The 16,535-nt window shown below is 37.3% G+C and overlaps 2 protein-coding genes across 4 annotated transcripts in view; one reads left to right on the forward strand and one right to left on the reverse strand.

The window, feature by feature from the left end:
• The window catches only part of idua (alpha-L-iduronidase), a 39,119-nt gene that overhangs the window by 19,483 nt on the left and 3,101 nt on the right, over window positions 1–16,535 (reverse strand). The gene's annotated exons all lie outside the window — the stretch shown is intronic.
• Window positions 297–16,155, forward strand: slc26a1 (solute carrier family 26 member 1). 2 transcript variants are annotated; one of them, XM_088628830.1, is made up of 3 exons: window positions 297–430; window positions 11,882–12,530; window positions 12,750–16,155. In XM_088628830.1, exons 2-3 carry the CDS (start codon window positions 11,928–11,930, stop codon window positions 14,271–14,273), a joined length of 2,127 nt encoding a protein of 708 aa, XP_088484956.1. In that variant the 5' UTR covers window positions 297–430; window positions 11,882–11,927; the 3' UTR covers window positions 14,274–16,155. The 2 variants fall into 2 exon arrangements, with proteins under 2 accessions (XP_088484956.1, XP_088484955.1); XM_088628829.1 differs by lacking the exon at window positions 297–430 and adding an exon at window positions 5,101–5,318.

A 16,535-nucleotide genomic window follows, 5' to 3' on the forward strand; every position in this document is an offset into this window, starting at 1 on the left:
AGGAAAGACATTTACTGGTGAGATGCAATCATTAATTGCTATTACAATTAGTTGTGCACTTTGTCTGCAAAATTTTAATATAATTTTAATATAATTTTAATATAAGTGACTTAAGATGGTGGCTTCATTGAGGATCTGTAGTGTTGGTGGGTTTCTAGGACTTAAAAACACCGTCTGGTACTTTTTATTCAGAGACTCCCTTTACCATTGATCTGTGTGGCAAGTGCAGTAATAACATAAGTATCCATGGCAACTGTCCCTGCAGAGGAAGGCCTACTGCTCTCTGACAGGAGAATGAGGCCTACGTCTTGCTGAAGCATCCACTAGCGGCAGACTGGCGCACTATTGCAGCCAGAGCAGATGGCATCCCCCAGCAACGAAGGCATGGAACAGACAGCAGCAACAAAGAGAAAAGGCTTAGATGAAAAGGGTAAGCCTTTATGTCTTTTTTTACAGAGAAGGATATATCATTTTGCATTCTCTTGCAGCCTACAGTATGTTCTCAACAGAAGCAGCAACTACTGAGACATAAACATAACCGGAGGTGCACGAGGACAGAAAGTATTACTCAAAGAACATGCTGGTCACTGTTTACATACTGTTTACTGTATGAACTATAATTCCTCAGGGCTTCTTATTTATGTTTGAACAACTTCAACACCCTGCTCTGGTTTTCAATTCTCATGTTTAAATGTACAGTAGATATGATTAGCTTATTTGGAATTAGAAAGGAAAAAAATGCAGAAAAAGCAAAGCAGTTTGCCTATTTAATGGATTCTCAATATCTCAGTTAGTATTAAAAACATTTTAGAATATTGTAATTGCTGCACCTGTTAATAACTATGTAAATTAATGCAAGCATGAATGAAGACTGGCTTGATATGGCCTGGGCGAGAGTGATTATTAGTGACGGTGTGTGTGATGCTGTAATGTCAAACTTCTGGGGTCATCTCTCATGTTTTTTACAGTCTTCCTATATTTTCCCACCTTAGCTCTTCAAATTTCACAATAAGAACAGCATCATTAAAGACTCAGTACAACTTAATAAATTAATAAAATAATTAATTAATAAAGCACATTTATTTAATTTATTAAAATGACTGAAGAACTAATATTGAAAAAGTGTGAGATTGTATTGGTTAATTATATATAATTATATATAATAAGTCCAGTTTTTGCAAATTATTTCATATTATGTGCAGTTTTTCCATAAAGACTGAAGTCAAACATCACTGTGGAGAAGTTTTTAAATATTAATTATGAAATTCAGACACTGATAGTACTTCCAAGAAGAAAGTAAAACATATATTAATTCTACATTAATCAAACAATTTAAAATTTGCTAAAATACAAACGTTTTCTTGAATTTGCCCAAGAAATACTTTTTAACAAAGGATGATAGTCATCTAAGTCTTAGTTATGGCCTGTGTTGCTAGCACATATGAGGCTCTATGATACAGATAACCAGGATACATAGTCTACAAATAATGTTCCTAAATTATTTTTCTTCGATGCATTAGAATCACTCACACAAGCTTGTGTCTTTACGTAAATATCCCATAATTTGTATACGAACACTGTACTATGGTATAGCAGTAACAATTGCCTGTATGAAAACTAAAATACTGTGTCACAGAAACTGAAAAAGCCTTAGGATTCAATTCATACAGATATTAGACTACTCTCATACATTAACTGATATATGCAGAGTGATAAGACCATAATATAATCACATCCAAATGCATGTTTTAAAGATGCAGCTGCATCATCAATTCATCAATTATGTACACATACTATTATTCCTTTAGTAAAATCAGAGCTGTACAGAGTAATAAAAATAACAGCTAAATATTTTGTCAGCTATGAAGATGTAACATTAAAGAACATGAAAACTGAATGTAAAGGAATAATATTAAGATGAGTTGCATCACGGTGTGAGACAGTAGTTTCCCGCAGTGTAGCTACTGTATCTGACATTTAGGAACAGAGGAAAGGAAAGAACAGCTCTCGTGAAATTATCCCTCACACCACACTGAAAGATGACCTAAAGGAACTAGGCTTATGCAACCATTTAACAGAAAAAGGGGTTTTACTTATAATAATAACTTACGTTTGGCCAGACTACTCTTAAATTGAGAAACACTAGCAATCAAAAACTAATACAAAATAAAAACCATGCCTGTGAGTTGAGCTTAGGTCAGTAGATATCATCTTATTGTGTGCTACTCAGCAGACGCCATAACAGAAGTAATGTCTGGATTTGGGGTAGTACATTGGTGCAGTGGCTAGCATTGCTACTTCACAGTGCAGGGTGATACTGCACTAGGAAAATGGCATGAGCCATTGTAATTTAAAATATTCGTCTGTCATTCGTCAGAAAATTTTTCTGACTATTACTACAATAATTTCTGAACTTGCAACAAAATGAAAAACACTGGACCCGTACATAGCCGTGTATTGTACAGTATGTTCTAATCCCTGCTGCAGACACCTATGTTGAGCCTGAACAAGGTACTTTACCCCAGTTGCTCCTGTCCACCCGGCTATCAACATGGTAAACTGCCTCGGGGGTCGTGTTTTTTTTTGTCCTCTTAACGTTACAGAAAGATGGATGAGTTCAGGTCCGATGAGCTGTAGTAGCTCTGGTGTGGACTTTACCTTTATTTTTTTTACTATTTAATGCATGATGGTTTTTGCTTACAGTCAGCATCTAGGGTAGTTACTGTGGTGGTCCTGCTTAAAACATAGTTACATGTTAGGGAACAAGTAATAGGTTTATTCCATGCTGAAAAAAAGAAGAAAGAGAACACAACGTTTCGGCCGTGGAGCCTTCTTCAGGTGCCTACGCATGCTGACGCAGCTACCCACCTGAACTACTAGTTACATGTTATATGCTTTGCACTGTTTAAAATGTAATTCAGTTTTGCTGCAGTCTAACGAATACATATGTTCTTTTGAGGATTCATACCGCTCCTTTAAAAAAACAAAAAAGCAGAATTATTTTCTCAGTCATTAGGTACGGAGTATCATAAAGCATGTGCCATGTACAGTAACTGCTGAGGTTATATTTTTTGTAAGCAGACAAACTGCGTCATTTATAAGCACCCCAATTGAAATCAACACAGTATGAGTACTAATAGTCACAGGCAAAATTGTAAATCAAATGCTTCATTTGTGAGTCACGTGAAGGACTATTGGACAGTGAGTTAGAATTAGACTTCAGTCTCCAGCTTTTATGCAGACATTCTTAACTATGACCAACGTGATCCTACTTCCTCCCACGAAGTTACTGCTGCTGTGATTATGATAGCTATAGTCCGAGTCATCTCTCATTGATAAGTCAATGTGATTCTGAAGTACTTCATAAACATTTAAATTGAGAGGATGAAAAACATTTTCAATGATTTAAAAGTTAAAATGAGAAATTAAAATTAAAAACCTTTCATACCTGTAAAAAGTTTGAACAGATGCTTTCCCTTATATGGCCCATTAAAATTTCATATGAAAAGTTCTTAACAGCATTTTAGAAAAAGTAAAGGCATCTAGGCAATCTATTAAGAGGTAATATTAATCTCAGAGATTAATATTACAAAACTTCCAAAAGGCTTTTTCTTTTCAATCCCATTAAGATTTATAAGGTTGTACAGGAGACAGTGGTTTCAAAAGTAGTAGTGAGTTATTTTCCATTCATGTTTTTAATTGAGGATGCATGCTGTCATTCCAGAAAGAGCACACTCATTTATCCATGGTAATAGAAAAATCAGTTTTACCCACTATATAACAAAGAAGGCAGTGTCACATGTTCAGTCACAGTTTCTGCTTCAACACCCAACAACACATTTACAGAAATGAAAGCACACTTTTCACGTGGATGTATGTCTCTCTCCGTATCATCCAGCAATTGATTCAAACGGAATTCAAACAGATTGTCTCTTGTGATTCCAGCAATAGATCAAGTGTTTAAAGTGTACTACTGGCACAGCAAACCAATTGGCTTTGGTTGGTCAGCAGCTTTAATGTTTCTTGCAGTGTGAAGGTAGTCTTTTTTTCAATACTCCTTTTCATATGGCTTTAAAACAGTGAATCAGAATATATTTTCTATAATTTATCAAGGAGCAGTACATATGTGAGAGTAAACTCACAACAGGGAAAATACATACATTGCAAACTCATTTATTTTGCCGAGTTTCATTTTCTTATGGAGAGTGAATTCAGCAGGGCATTTTAAACCACACCGAGGAGTGACAAATGTGTTGCGAACAGGCTTAAGCCAGGACTCAGAAAAACTGCAATAGAAGTGGATTTGGACAAAGAGATGCATTAGAAAGGAGAGTTGGCACTTCAATGCTAATTTCAAAATAACATCCGCATCATGTAGCCTGTGTACGCCTTTAAAATAACTACATCAGAGAAGAGATTCACCAGGCCTTTAAAATAGGGCATCTATCTGGTCTCTGAAAGAAGAAAACACTTTTTATATCCTTGTTGAAAAACAACTATGTGACTTGGATTTCAAAAGAAAATAAAAAAGATGAACTAATCTTAGATTTCAAAATACTCAAATACAGGACATGACCTGTTCTTACCAGTTTTAACAAGTATTCTGATTTGTCAAGCTACTGGTGCACCTCCTACACAATGTGGGCTCAACCTGAATATCACTTGAATATCCTAACATTAGCAAGCGATGTTTTAGAACAACTAATTACCCATTGCATTGCTCATCAATGGAGCAAAACACATTGCTATTGTTAAATGAAATGTAGATAAATCCAAGGCTTGTAACTAACTTCTGCTTCAGGCAAACAAAATACAGGTGGTACACTGACATATCTGCACTGCAATTGCTTCAGCATGGCTGTCTACCAAAAACAGGAAAGCGTTGGTTTGAAAGATAAAGCAGGTTAGTCAGTAAAATATTGACTTGTACTGCCCTATTGCCCTTGATCAGACTGCATGAGGGCTAAATCCGAAAAAGGATTTTAGTGCATTAAAAAGAGAGAAAAACAGGCTAGCCACATTGGTGATCCATCCACACCCCCTATTCAAACAGCCTATAATATTACTTGCTGTTAGGAAAGGCACTGCCTACGATTTTATGAATATCACATGAAACACATCCTCACAGGGTGCTACTTAGGTCACTAGCTCACTACTCATTCCCTCAGAGCGAGACTGTATGAGAAGCAGGAGTGCATGAATCCCTTGTCTCTGTTTTTCTCCACCTCTCTCCCTCCCATCTCTCCCTCCCATCTCCTGATCTCACAATGTGTCTTAGTTCTGCAATCTTCTGACAAGGAGCTACAAGCTCTGAGTGGGTGAGTTGCTCTTCTGTGTACATTACAAGGGCCATTGTTTAACGATTGCATTTGAAATGTATGTTTTAGAATTTAAAGGAGAATCAGTGCATGCTATTCAAGAGAAGACAATTGGTATTATAAAACTTCCAGAAATCTGGAGCAGATGTGCTATGGTAACAGTTAATCTATTGCTTTTTAATTTGTCTATTCTAGATAAGACAAAGTATTGGATAATCTGGTAAACAGAGGCAGCTAATTTGACAACTTCTGTAATTTTAATTAAGAATTCTTAGTCTTGCAATGAGCAATACATATTTAATCTTGTAAAAAGTTAACCTACTCCAGTTCAACTGTTGTGGTATCTTAAATCTGGACCTTTTTGTTAAACAAAAATATAACAGCTCTGGACTCTTAACTTGAAAGTTAAGAGTAAAAATAGCTAATTGCTGTATAATTCAACTGAGTCATTTTGAATAAAAGTGCTAGCCAAATAAAAAAAGTTATAATTTACAAATGATTTGATTAAATTCTTCTGAACAAAAATATTTATAGTTACAATTATCATTTGCATGTTGAAGTTTTTTTTATGAAATGACTTATGGAGATTGCAAGACACATCTAAGAACCAAATTAGCATTTATTATAATTACCAGGACCTGGAGGAATAATCAAACAAGATAATCACTTGATGAAAACAGGCATGCATGCTCACCAGAAGGGGGCTGCCAGGTTGGCCACATATAGTGACTGAGTTCATGTGTCCCAAGTAAAAACTGAAACAGTGCCCTAAGATGGATACTTGTGTACACAATGCAGATATTATAAATGGATGGTAACTTGGGGGCAGGAATTGGATTCCTATCATAACCGAGTATAATCAGCAATACTGACACAAACTCGGTCGTTTCAAAATCAGTTTTTATCTCGAAGTTTCCTTCGGCATGTTTTCAGAAATCCTTGAATCTTTGCAGGCGATGCACTAAAGTGAACATTGCTCTCATGATGTTAGTGCTCTTTTGGGGACGAGTCTATCACCAGCACCTGACAATGATGATAGACTAATAAGCATGAAAAAAGCTGTTGCTCTTTTAACACCACATGTGTGGTGTTAGTAAAATAGGTAAATGTATTATGGATATTGTTCAAATGTTATTGATCAATTGATCATTCATGACTGACCTTGACACACTGGAGTGACTCGGATTAATGCGTAACCACTAAATCACCTCAGCAGTGAAAGAATTGGTTTTACAGAGATCATTCAACCCAATGGTCTCTATTGGTGCACACTGGTGTGCCTTTAGACATTAAATGGAATGTTGCGTACTTCTGGAAAAGACTGAAAAAAAGAAAACTTAAGTTTTGCTTAAATATATTAGTTTTGTCATGCTACCCAAGTATTGGGCTACATATCGGGTGTACACACAAAATACAGGTAACCCTCACACTTTGAGACTCCTTATGTGGGAATGGTATTTGTTGCACAATATTTTTCAAGTTTGGTTGACGTAAAAAAACAAAACCGGAGAACGTCTGAGTGTAGCTGAGCAAGACCTTCATGTTTCACAGTCGTAATGTTCATAACATCAATAATAATGTGCTTGTGTATTAGAGTGTGAGGAGGGGTGAGGTGTGTTGCAATATGTTTATATGCACTGTCCAATTCCTCTGGGGGAACGAGCTGCTGTTATCAGTCACCTAACCAGTTGCAGGGATTCAATTGGCCAGGTGACTGACATAAGAAGCCTCTGCTTCTCGCTTTTAAAACAGTCAGTTTGAGGGGTGCTGAACCCCAAACCCCAAATCCCTGGATGCATCACTAAGGACAAATGAAACTGAGTTTTTGGAAGACTGATGAAAAGACTCGGAGAGAGAGATGTTTAGCTGAAGGAATTTGAGAAAAATCTGAGAGACTGGTTTTGAGAATTGTTTATTTGGAGACTGGTAAGCAGTTATGTTGCTCGGCCACTTTAGTTAGGTACTTCAAGAATTGTAGTCTGGAGCTCAAATAACTTAAGCTATTGTTTTGTTTTGGTGTTTCGTTTGTAGTTTCAATTCAATGCACTGTAAATAAAGGCACTAGTGTGTTTGTAAACCTTACAGCTGTGTTTTGTGTGTCTGTTTGCTAGGACCTGCCTATTTTTTAAGAACCTGTAATGACACGCCCAAGGGAAATGCTGATTTAACCTGTAAAATGTCAAGTAAGAAATACAAGAAAAGAAAAATGCAGAAAGTAACCAACATATGTCCCTTATCAAGAGAACAATGCTCCCATGCCATTGGTACAGTATGTAGGAGCTACAGTACAGTGGTGGGGCCAGATCCTCTTTAGTAATTAATCAATTTTGTATACAGTACATTGTTGTAATGGACATCAGTGAGTTTGATGCAGGTGTGCAGAATGATATGCCAATTGTTGTGTACAACAGATAAATCAATAGTGAGGTCTACATATACCTGTTTGCAGGAAGGTCTAGCTGCTATAGTACTCCACTTGTAGCAGCTAGACCATCCTTCCAACTTGCACTACACAGCACTGCATTGATCAAGTCTGGGAACCTCACTTGCCGCTAGAACAATACACATCCTCATGCTGCTCATGGAGCAGGAACGTTTTTGCAAAATGAGAAAGTAACAGGTATGTTATGAGTGCCCTGCTGGCTACACTTGAGCCCCACTGAAAATGTGAGAATCTAGGACTCAGACTTTTGAAGAGGCACCTGCTTGTCCAGACTCTGTAAGAGGAATGGAGCACAAAACCCTTGCAGACACCATCTGCTAATGTATGCGTTAGCATATGTACAGCTTGCATTAATTCCACTGGAGGTCACACATGTTACCAGCCTGTGACTTTCACAGGATACCTGCTGTTGATAAATGCTGTTGATGACAAATGTTATCCAGCTTAATGAATTTACCCATTTTGCCTGTTCAATAAATACCAGTGCACCTGCTACAAAATGTAATCTTCCTAATACTAACTTTTGAATTTGTTGTAGTTAGAGTATACGTTTATTTTGATGCTAATTTTATAATTTGAAAACATCTAAACACCTTAAATGCAATAGCCATTTTTCATTACTGAGGCCACATACAGTAGCTGATTTTTAAAGAAATAGTAACAGAGCAGCATGTACTATTTAAAAATGTTTCAGATATACATGTAAAAATACTGTATATTAACACTTTTCACATTCCATTGAGTTAGTAAGGGGAAAGACATAAATGCATTGAAAGAAATACAATGCATTGATACACAACAATACATTTAATCAATTACAATTCTGCCACAATCAGAGCAACCACCTGTCATGAACTAAATGACTGCTCTTTTGCAATCGCTGAGAAAGTGTCTCAATTGATCCATTTCCTTGGAAATCCTAAGATAAATTCTGTCATGACAAGCTGCTATCCTGCAAACAAGGACTGCTGATTTCGTGCTGTTGGATGTCATGTTTCCTTTATGTAAGGCTAAATGGGCAGCCGGAAAATATTAGCTTCACTTTTTGTAACAATGATGTGTGTTTCAAGAACTAAAGCAGCAAATTTGATTACACAAGTATCTGTACATGTTTACAGATCTCAAATTTAGGGTACTGGGAGTACAGTTATACAAGAGCCCAAAACACATTATTTGAAAGTACTTCATTTTTACTTAAAATGTTAAATGATTGCTTTTGTCTTCTAAAACTTGTATCTGCTCTTATGAGTGAGGAGGTATAAAATCTGGTATTAATTCTTTTCACAATTCAAGGCGTATTTACTCCAAGAGTCAAGGAAGATCATTAATAAGCAGAAATATGATATAATAGGGTGTGAAGGTTTTAGCCTAAGTTAATCTTTTGTCTATGAACAAACAAGCAGTTTTTAGGGTTATTTCAGATCAGTAGCTATTGTAGGCAACATGTGTGAGCCTGAGATGTCTTTGTATGATATGCATGCTGTTATACTTTCAGGAATTAAGTGAGATACCATCAGAAAGTGCAAAAAACAGGAAAACAAACTAAACTGGCTTAATTTAAGCACGAAAAAAATAAACTGATACATCTGTTTACAACTGTTTTTGTGCAATATATGCCAGAGACCTGTGCAATATATTTATATTTATATTCATATTGTGCAATACGACTTTTTTGTGTACTGTTCTGTTCTGGTTTGTTCTTTGTGTGTTCTGGACTGTGTGTAACTCTTCTTAGTGCACTTCTCACTGCACTGATTGTATTGTATTATTATTATTATTGTTGTATCATTCGTTACACTGTTGCTGTGTTGTCTGTGTTAAGCTGCTGTTGCACTGTAATTTCCCTCATGGGATCAATAAAGTATCTATCTAAATGATGATCAGAAGCAAAAAAATTTCAGGTTACTGTTGATGCCTTGTGCACATTTCTAAAGGGAAATCTGTTATTTGTTTTGGAAGCCAAGATATCGCCAAAGCAATGACTAGAGTACAAAGAGATATAAGCCAATCACCCTTACGTTCCACTATCTTTGTGCATCATTTAGACCAGGTCTTGCCGAGTCTCTAACCATTAGAGTTGGTGTCGCAGACCAGGATTTAACAGCGTCATTTCCAGTCTCTAGCCTGATCTCGTCAGGTCTCAGAAGGTAAACCAGGCTAGACCTGGGGGTACTGGGAGAGGAGACCCCCAAGGAAAACCAGGTAGCTGCTGTAAGTGGTGTTGGTGAACCTGAAGGTGGTGCTCTTTCCTATGGGCCTGACTTCCTAATCCAGTGTTCCACAATGGTGCCCACTGACACTGTACTGTGAAAAAACAACATCCTCACTACATGGTCACATTAAAAATATGCAAGCAAGCTAAGTCTGTCCTCCCTAAGGACCCTTAATTCACTTGGTAAAGCAAATTCTCAATTCTCCACCTGATCTGATATGCACAGTAGCTGGGCTGCTTGCACTGTGGTGAAATGGGTCTTTTCCTATATGTAAAGTACTTTAGTATCTGAGGTCTATAAAACTATTGCTTAGTGAACATTTCCGAATAGTATTACGTATGTATACTGATGCAAAAAGAGTCCATAAAAATGGACTGCAAAAGCAATATTTCTGCTTGAAAGTCTTTAGAACCTCTTTTATTTTGAGATTTGCCTTCCTACTCGTAGAGATAAGGACAATTACACTCTTGCTTGTGCTCAATCAAGTACAATTTACAAATGTAATTCAGGCTCGTGATAGTTAGATAGTTAGATTGTCACATGATAGCAAACCTTTAGGCTGAAGCATGCTCTCATAGCTGAAGCACAGGCAACAATTTTTTTTTAAATCACGTCCAAAAAGGTAAGCCAAATGAAAATGTTTCGTGTAACACTCTCTCACAAATGCTTAAAAAGTCTTGTGCCAGTTAGCTACTCTATTTTAAACAATATCTGGGTGATACAGTAACAATGGGGCACTAAAAATCACATTAGAGGACATAAATGTGTGCTGTATGTGTGGTTGCGATGCTAAAGCCCCTTAGTTTTTAAATTAAGTGCCTGCATGCACAGTGAAATTGTTTACTTTTCTGTCAACACTTCCATATTTGTTATATAAATATCAGCCGTCTGCACAAGGATCTATACTAGGGCCCCATTAGACACAAATATATAATCTAAGTTTTGATATACCTACTTTACGGTGGGAGAAGGGGCTAAGTGACATCAGTCCCCTAAAAATAATCATTAATAACTTAAAATCCATAGGGGCACCAATGGGTACTAACCTACTACACATGAATATATGACCCAGTATATGTGTTTTTTTAGGGTCACAGATCTCAAAATACATTTGCTTAATGTGTCAGGATGATCTCAGCACAATGTTTTCTGGTTTTTCATTTTAATACACTAAACTGTGTAAAGCTTGATTTTACATTAAGCTTTTTAGATCAACAAATACATTTTATATTCATCATGCTGTTTCTCAGGGCACTGTTCCCAAGAACAGAGCAGCTATTTAAACACTTATTTCCTCATGTTATTTAATGTGCCCACAGCAAATATTGAACATTGGTATTTGGTTCATATAAAGTCTACAGCCCTAAAAATGCAACTTATTTGGGTGCACTCTGTGTGAAATAAATGCTGCTGTAAAATTATAAAAAAGTGGAATTCAGCTGAAATCTCAGTCCTCTACATGTTGCAATAATTTTCAATAATAGTTGTAATCATTATAGTCACTGAAAACTATTACAAGTATCACATTAAGAAAAAACAGAACTTTGCTTTAGATGGAATAGTAATCAATAATAATAATTTCTTATTTCCACTTCATGATTGTATTGATTGTATGATTGTATTGCACTATTTTAAAATTTCAATAAAATAATAAAAGTATATCTGTAGAAAGTTGTAAAATTCTTCAGTAAAGAAAACTGTAAACTGAAGATAATGGATACGTCATGAATGTTTGTGGACACTTTTCCCAGGTTGAAAGCTTTTTATATGCAAGGTTTTTGCTTAAAACGTCTGGAATTCAAAATTCAAAATTTAGTAGATCAAAATGTACGTAAGAGTGCTGTATTTGTAACTCACCAGTGACAAACCAGTCACTCCGGTTCACTATGAATTGTTTATCATTTCAGGAGCTGGTCTTAACATTGCAGTGACGAGCCAGTGCTCTTGCAGAGAATGGAGGAAGAGGGCAGTGAAAATGTCTGCCATCTGGAGAGAAGAACGCGCAGGAGAAGGGATCTGAAGGCAGTACTGCGAAAAAAACTGAGCAGCAGCTTCTCCTGCTCAGCGAAAAAGCTGAAAAGCAATGTCACAGGCTTCTTTCCTGTGGTCCAGTGGCTGCCCAAATACAAATTTAAGGAGTATGTCTGGGGTGATGTCATGTCAGGCCTCATCGTGGGGATTATCCTTGTTCCCCAGGCAATAGCCTACTGTCTTTTGGCTGGGCTTCAGCCAATCTATGGCTTGTATACTTCCTTTTTTGCTAACATCATTTATTTCTTCATGGGCACCTCTCGGCACGTGTCTGTGGGAATATTCAGCCTGATGAGCCTCATGGTTGGTCAGGTTGTGGACCGAGAGATGTATCTGGCTGGGTTTGATCTGAGTGAGGACAACAAGGCAGACACTCTGAACTCTGGAGATGTATGGAACAGTAGTGGTACCTCTAATGTCTCTGCTGTTAACTTAACCCTGGGGGATTTAAGCATGGAATGTGGGAAAGAGTGTTATGCCATCAGCATTGCTGCTGCCTTGACATTTCTAGCTGGAGTTTACCAGGTAAAGTCAGGTTCTGAATAATATGAAGGTCTCTAAAAGTGGTGTCAAAATGCTCTTCATTCACTTTGTAATAAGCAAGAAATGTCCATAATAACTCATCAATATAGTAACAGCAAACTAAACTGTGAATAATTTTGTGGGTGCACATGGAAGATTAAATTAATAAACATACAATGCAAAAACTTTCATGGCTTACACAAGAATTTTATTTCATCCTAGGTGCTGATGGCTGTCTTCCAGCTGGGCTTTGTTTCAGTGTATCTATCTGCACCAATGCTGGATGGCTTTGCTACCGGTGCCTCACTCACAATTCTCACTGTGCAGGCCAAATACCTACTGGGTCTCAAGATCCCACGCCACCAGGGATTTGGCACTGTGATCGTCACCTGGATCAATATCTTCAAGAATATCCACAAGACAAACTTCTGTGATATGATCACTAGTGCCATCTGCATCGCAGTGCTGGTGGGAGCAAAGGAGCTTGGCGAGCGCTACAAGGACCGCCTGAAGATCCCTTTACCAACTGAGCTGGTGGTGGTGACGGTGGCAACGCTGGTGTCCCATTTTACCGATCTCAACGGATTGTATGGCTCCAGTATCTCAGGGGCAATTCCAACAGGTTTCATTCCCCCAAAGGTGCCTAGTTTTGAGCTGATGCCAAGGGTGGCATATGATGCCATTCCTCTTGCCGTGATCAGCTTTGCGTTCACAGTTTCACTCTCTGAGATGTTTGCCAAGAAGAATGGCTACACAGTCAGACCGAACCAAGAGATGATGGCCATAGGGTTTTGCAACATCATACCATCCTTCTTCCACTGCTTCACCACCAGCGCGGCTTTGGCCAAAACCATGGTGAAAGACTCCACTGGCTGCCAAACACAGGTTTCCAGCATTATTAGTGCTTTGGTTGTCCTTCTGATCCTCCTAGTCTTTGCACCTCTCTTCTACTCCCTGCAGAAGTGTGTTCTGGCCTGCATTATCATTGTCAGCTTGAGAGGTGCCCTGCGCAAGTTCCGGGATGTGCCCAAGCAATGGCACCTTAACAAGGTGGATGCCATTGTCTGGTCCATCACCATGCTATCATCAGCTCTGATCAGTGTGGAAATGGGACTGCTGGTTGGAGTCATCTTCTCCATGCTCTGCATATTGGTACGGACGCAGGTTCCCCGAGTGGCCATTCTGAGCCAGATCCAAGACACTGTCTTCTATGAAGACAGTGGAGAGTATGATAACCTTCTGGTAGTGCCAAAAGTGAAGATTTTCCGCTTCCAGGCACCATTGTACTACGCAAACAAGGATTTTTTCCTTAAGTCACTGTACAAGGCTGTGGGGCTGGAGCCCTTCCTAGAGGTTACTAAGAGGAGGAAAGCAGAGAAAAAGGCCAAAGAGTTGGCTAACAAGCAGGTCCCGGTAAACTGCTTAGAAAAAAACAATGGAGATGTCACTACCAGCTTAGTTTCCCAAGAGCTGGACTTTCACACTATTATCTTAGACTGCTGTTCAATTCCATTCTTGGATAGCACAGGGATTGTAACCTTTAAGGGAGTTCTCAAAGAGTACAAAGAAGTTGGTGTTAGCATCATCCTAGCCTGCTGTAATCCCTCCGTGATAGATTCTTTAAAACGGGGGGGTTTCTTTGGGACAGATGACAAAGATATCAGCAACTTGTCATTTTATTCAGTTCATAGTGCTGTTCTCTTTGCTAACAGCAGAGAACCTGCAGTCAGTCAATCAGTCGTGTAGCACTGCCAGTAAGGGAAATGGTGTGTATAAACAGGAGTTCCAAATGATTTATGTGTGTGAACAACACTCAATGCAACTGATGAGGTTAATATTCACCCAAGATGCAGGAAAAAACGTAACAAAAGCACATGTAAGCCTTTGTTGCATACTTCTTTATATCAGAATTATTTTTCTCCCACTGATTACAAAGTTGATACAAAATAATTAATTGTATGTACCCTTTCAGAAACTACTGAATAATTTTACTTTATTTCTGAGCATTAACTCATTTTAATTAATAATTATTTCTAATTAATATTTTTTTCTGATGAATAATTTGTGAAATGTCACCATCAAGTTGACCAAGAATCTTGGCTTAGGGTAGCAATCAAAATAAAGTAAAGCATGCAAAGCACTTCAAGACAAAGTCAAACTCATTAAAAGGACTGCTACCAGTCTTTTACACTCTGCCCTTTATCTTAACACTCAGAAGCCAGGGAAATTACAAAACTTAACCATAATGCCTTATCTGTTGACACAGAGCCAGAGCCTTTTCTTAAATGTCAGTACTAAATCCTACAGTGGATTGGTTCTCTTTGGCACTATCTTTGTATCATACAGTACATAGATGCCAAACGTTAGAATATCTGAGAGCAGGGGGTGCCAGAGATTTCATAGCAATCTGGGCATTAATCTGCAAGTTTTGTTTTTTGTACTTTTTCATTTTAGTTTGAGAGTATACCAGGACAGACAAGAATGGCAACAAAGCTTAGATCATCAACTTAGAGTCTCCAGGAACTACAGTAAATCAGAGGAGATACAACCATTTTGTCATCAGCCAAAGCCCCATATCAGGCTTCAGTGAATGAGTCTGTATTATACACAACATATCAGACACATATTTTATCATATACAAAATGCACTGCTTTGAAATCCCAATAAAATAAAGAATATCTGTAAAAAGTTGAAAAAAACCGAAAATGTTTGAAGCTCCTTTCAAGCAATGTTATCACAGTTTCTGCTGTTTTTATGAAAGAGACACAAGGATTCCGGAATAAAAGCACAACATTCACAGAACTACGAACTGATCAGAGAATGAAACACTGCACCATTGTGCTGATCTCATTACCCAGTCAGCCTTCTGTCAGCTGTACGAGTGGGTTTTGATTGAAGATAATTATGAAATTTTTGTAATGAAAACTTCCACTTAAAACAAATTCACTTATCTACTCATTTAATAAAGGAACACTCAGAGTGATTAGAAATAGCCCTGAAATTGTAATTTAATATATCCAGTGAACAGATGCAGTTAAAAAAACACAGGATGGGGACAGACTGTTTTGTCTTAGATACTGCACAAAAATCATAAATTGGAATGAATAGTAAATAATTAAATGGTTATTTATATCAGTTATCATTCTTTTTAAAATGTGGTTATTCCACTAACAAACTGACTGATACATTTATTTTTAAACCAAGTCCAGTTTTCAAACAACTATGTCATTCATTTATTGGATTAGATTCTTCAAGAAATTTGAGTAATTGCTAGTTTAGTGCAGTTCCATCAAATGGTTCCACAACAAACTGTGTAGAAGTAAACAAAGCCCTTCACCTCTGATTTAAAAAATAATACCTGTAAATCATTCCAAGAATCAAAGGAAAGATTATAAATAAAAGTTCTCAGCTGCTAAAACTCATGAAGTGTCTGAATTGTGTGTGTTTTGCTGTGATGTCTTTACAAAGGAATTGCGATACATCACTTTGGCTTTGACAATGTTCTGGGCATTTAATGTAAAGCAGCTCACTCTAACAAATAAAAACACAAACCCCCTTGATACATACAATTCCATGTATATGTGTAACTGACAATAAATTAGATCATTATAATTTGATGATTAGCAAATTCATGTGTGTGGACCCTTTTTCTTCGTCGCTACCTAAAGATGCTATGTATTCAAATGCAATTTTTGTTAATATGGTATTTTTATAAGCCTGAGCTCTGCTTTTCTACATTTTATTTCCGACAGCCAGATTTTAACAAAAGTTAGCATACCATATTAGCAATTACAATCTACTGTATAAACTGTATACTGTACATAACTGCAGCATCTGTTAATTCAATAATATGTTTGACCACTGTTGCATTCTACAGAATTTCACCTCTCATTCTTCATTCCATGGGTCTGTCTGAATTTCTTTTAGAAGAGACTTACAGTTAACTAAGGAGATTTTTTGTTAAGTGGAAGACTTCATAATGAAACCAAAGCATGAACTAAATACATT

Source organism: Lepisosteus platostomus, chromosome 4 (assembly GCF_059453375.1).
Source record: "Lepisosteus platostomus isolate fLepPlt1 chromosome 4, fLepPlt1.hap1, whole genome shotgun sequence".
Classification (NCBI taxonomy): domain Eukaryota; kingdom Metazoa; phylum Chordata; class Actinopteri; order Semionotiformes; family Lepisosteidae; genus Lepisosteus; species Lepisosteus platostomus.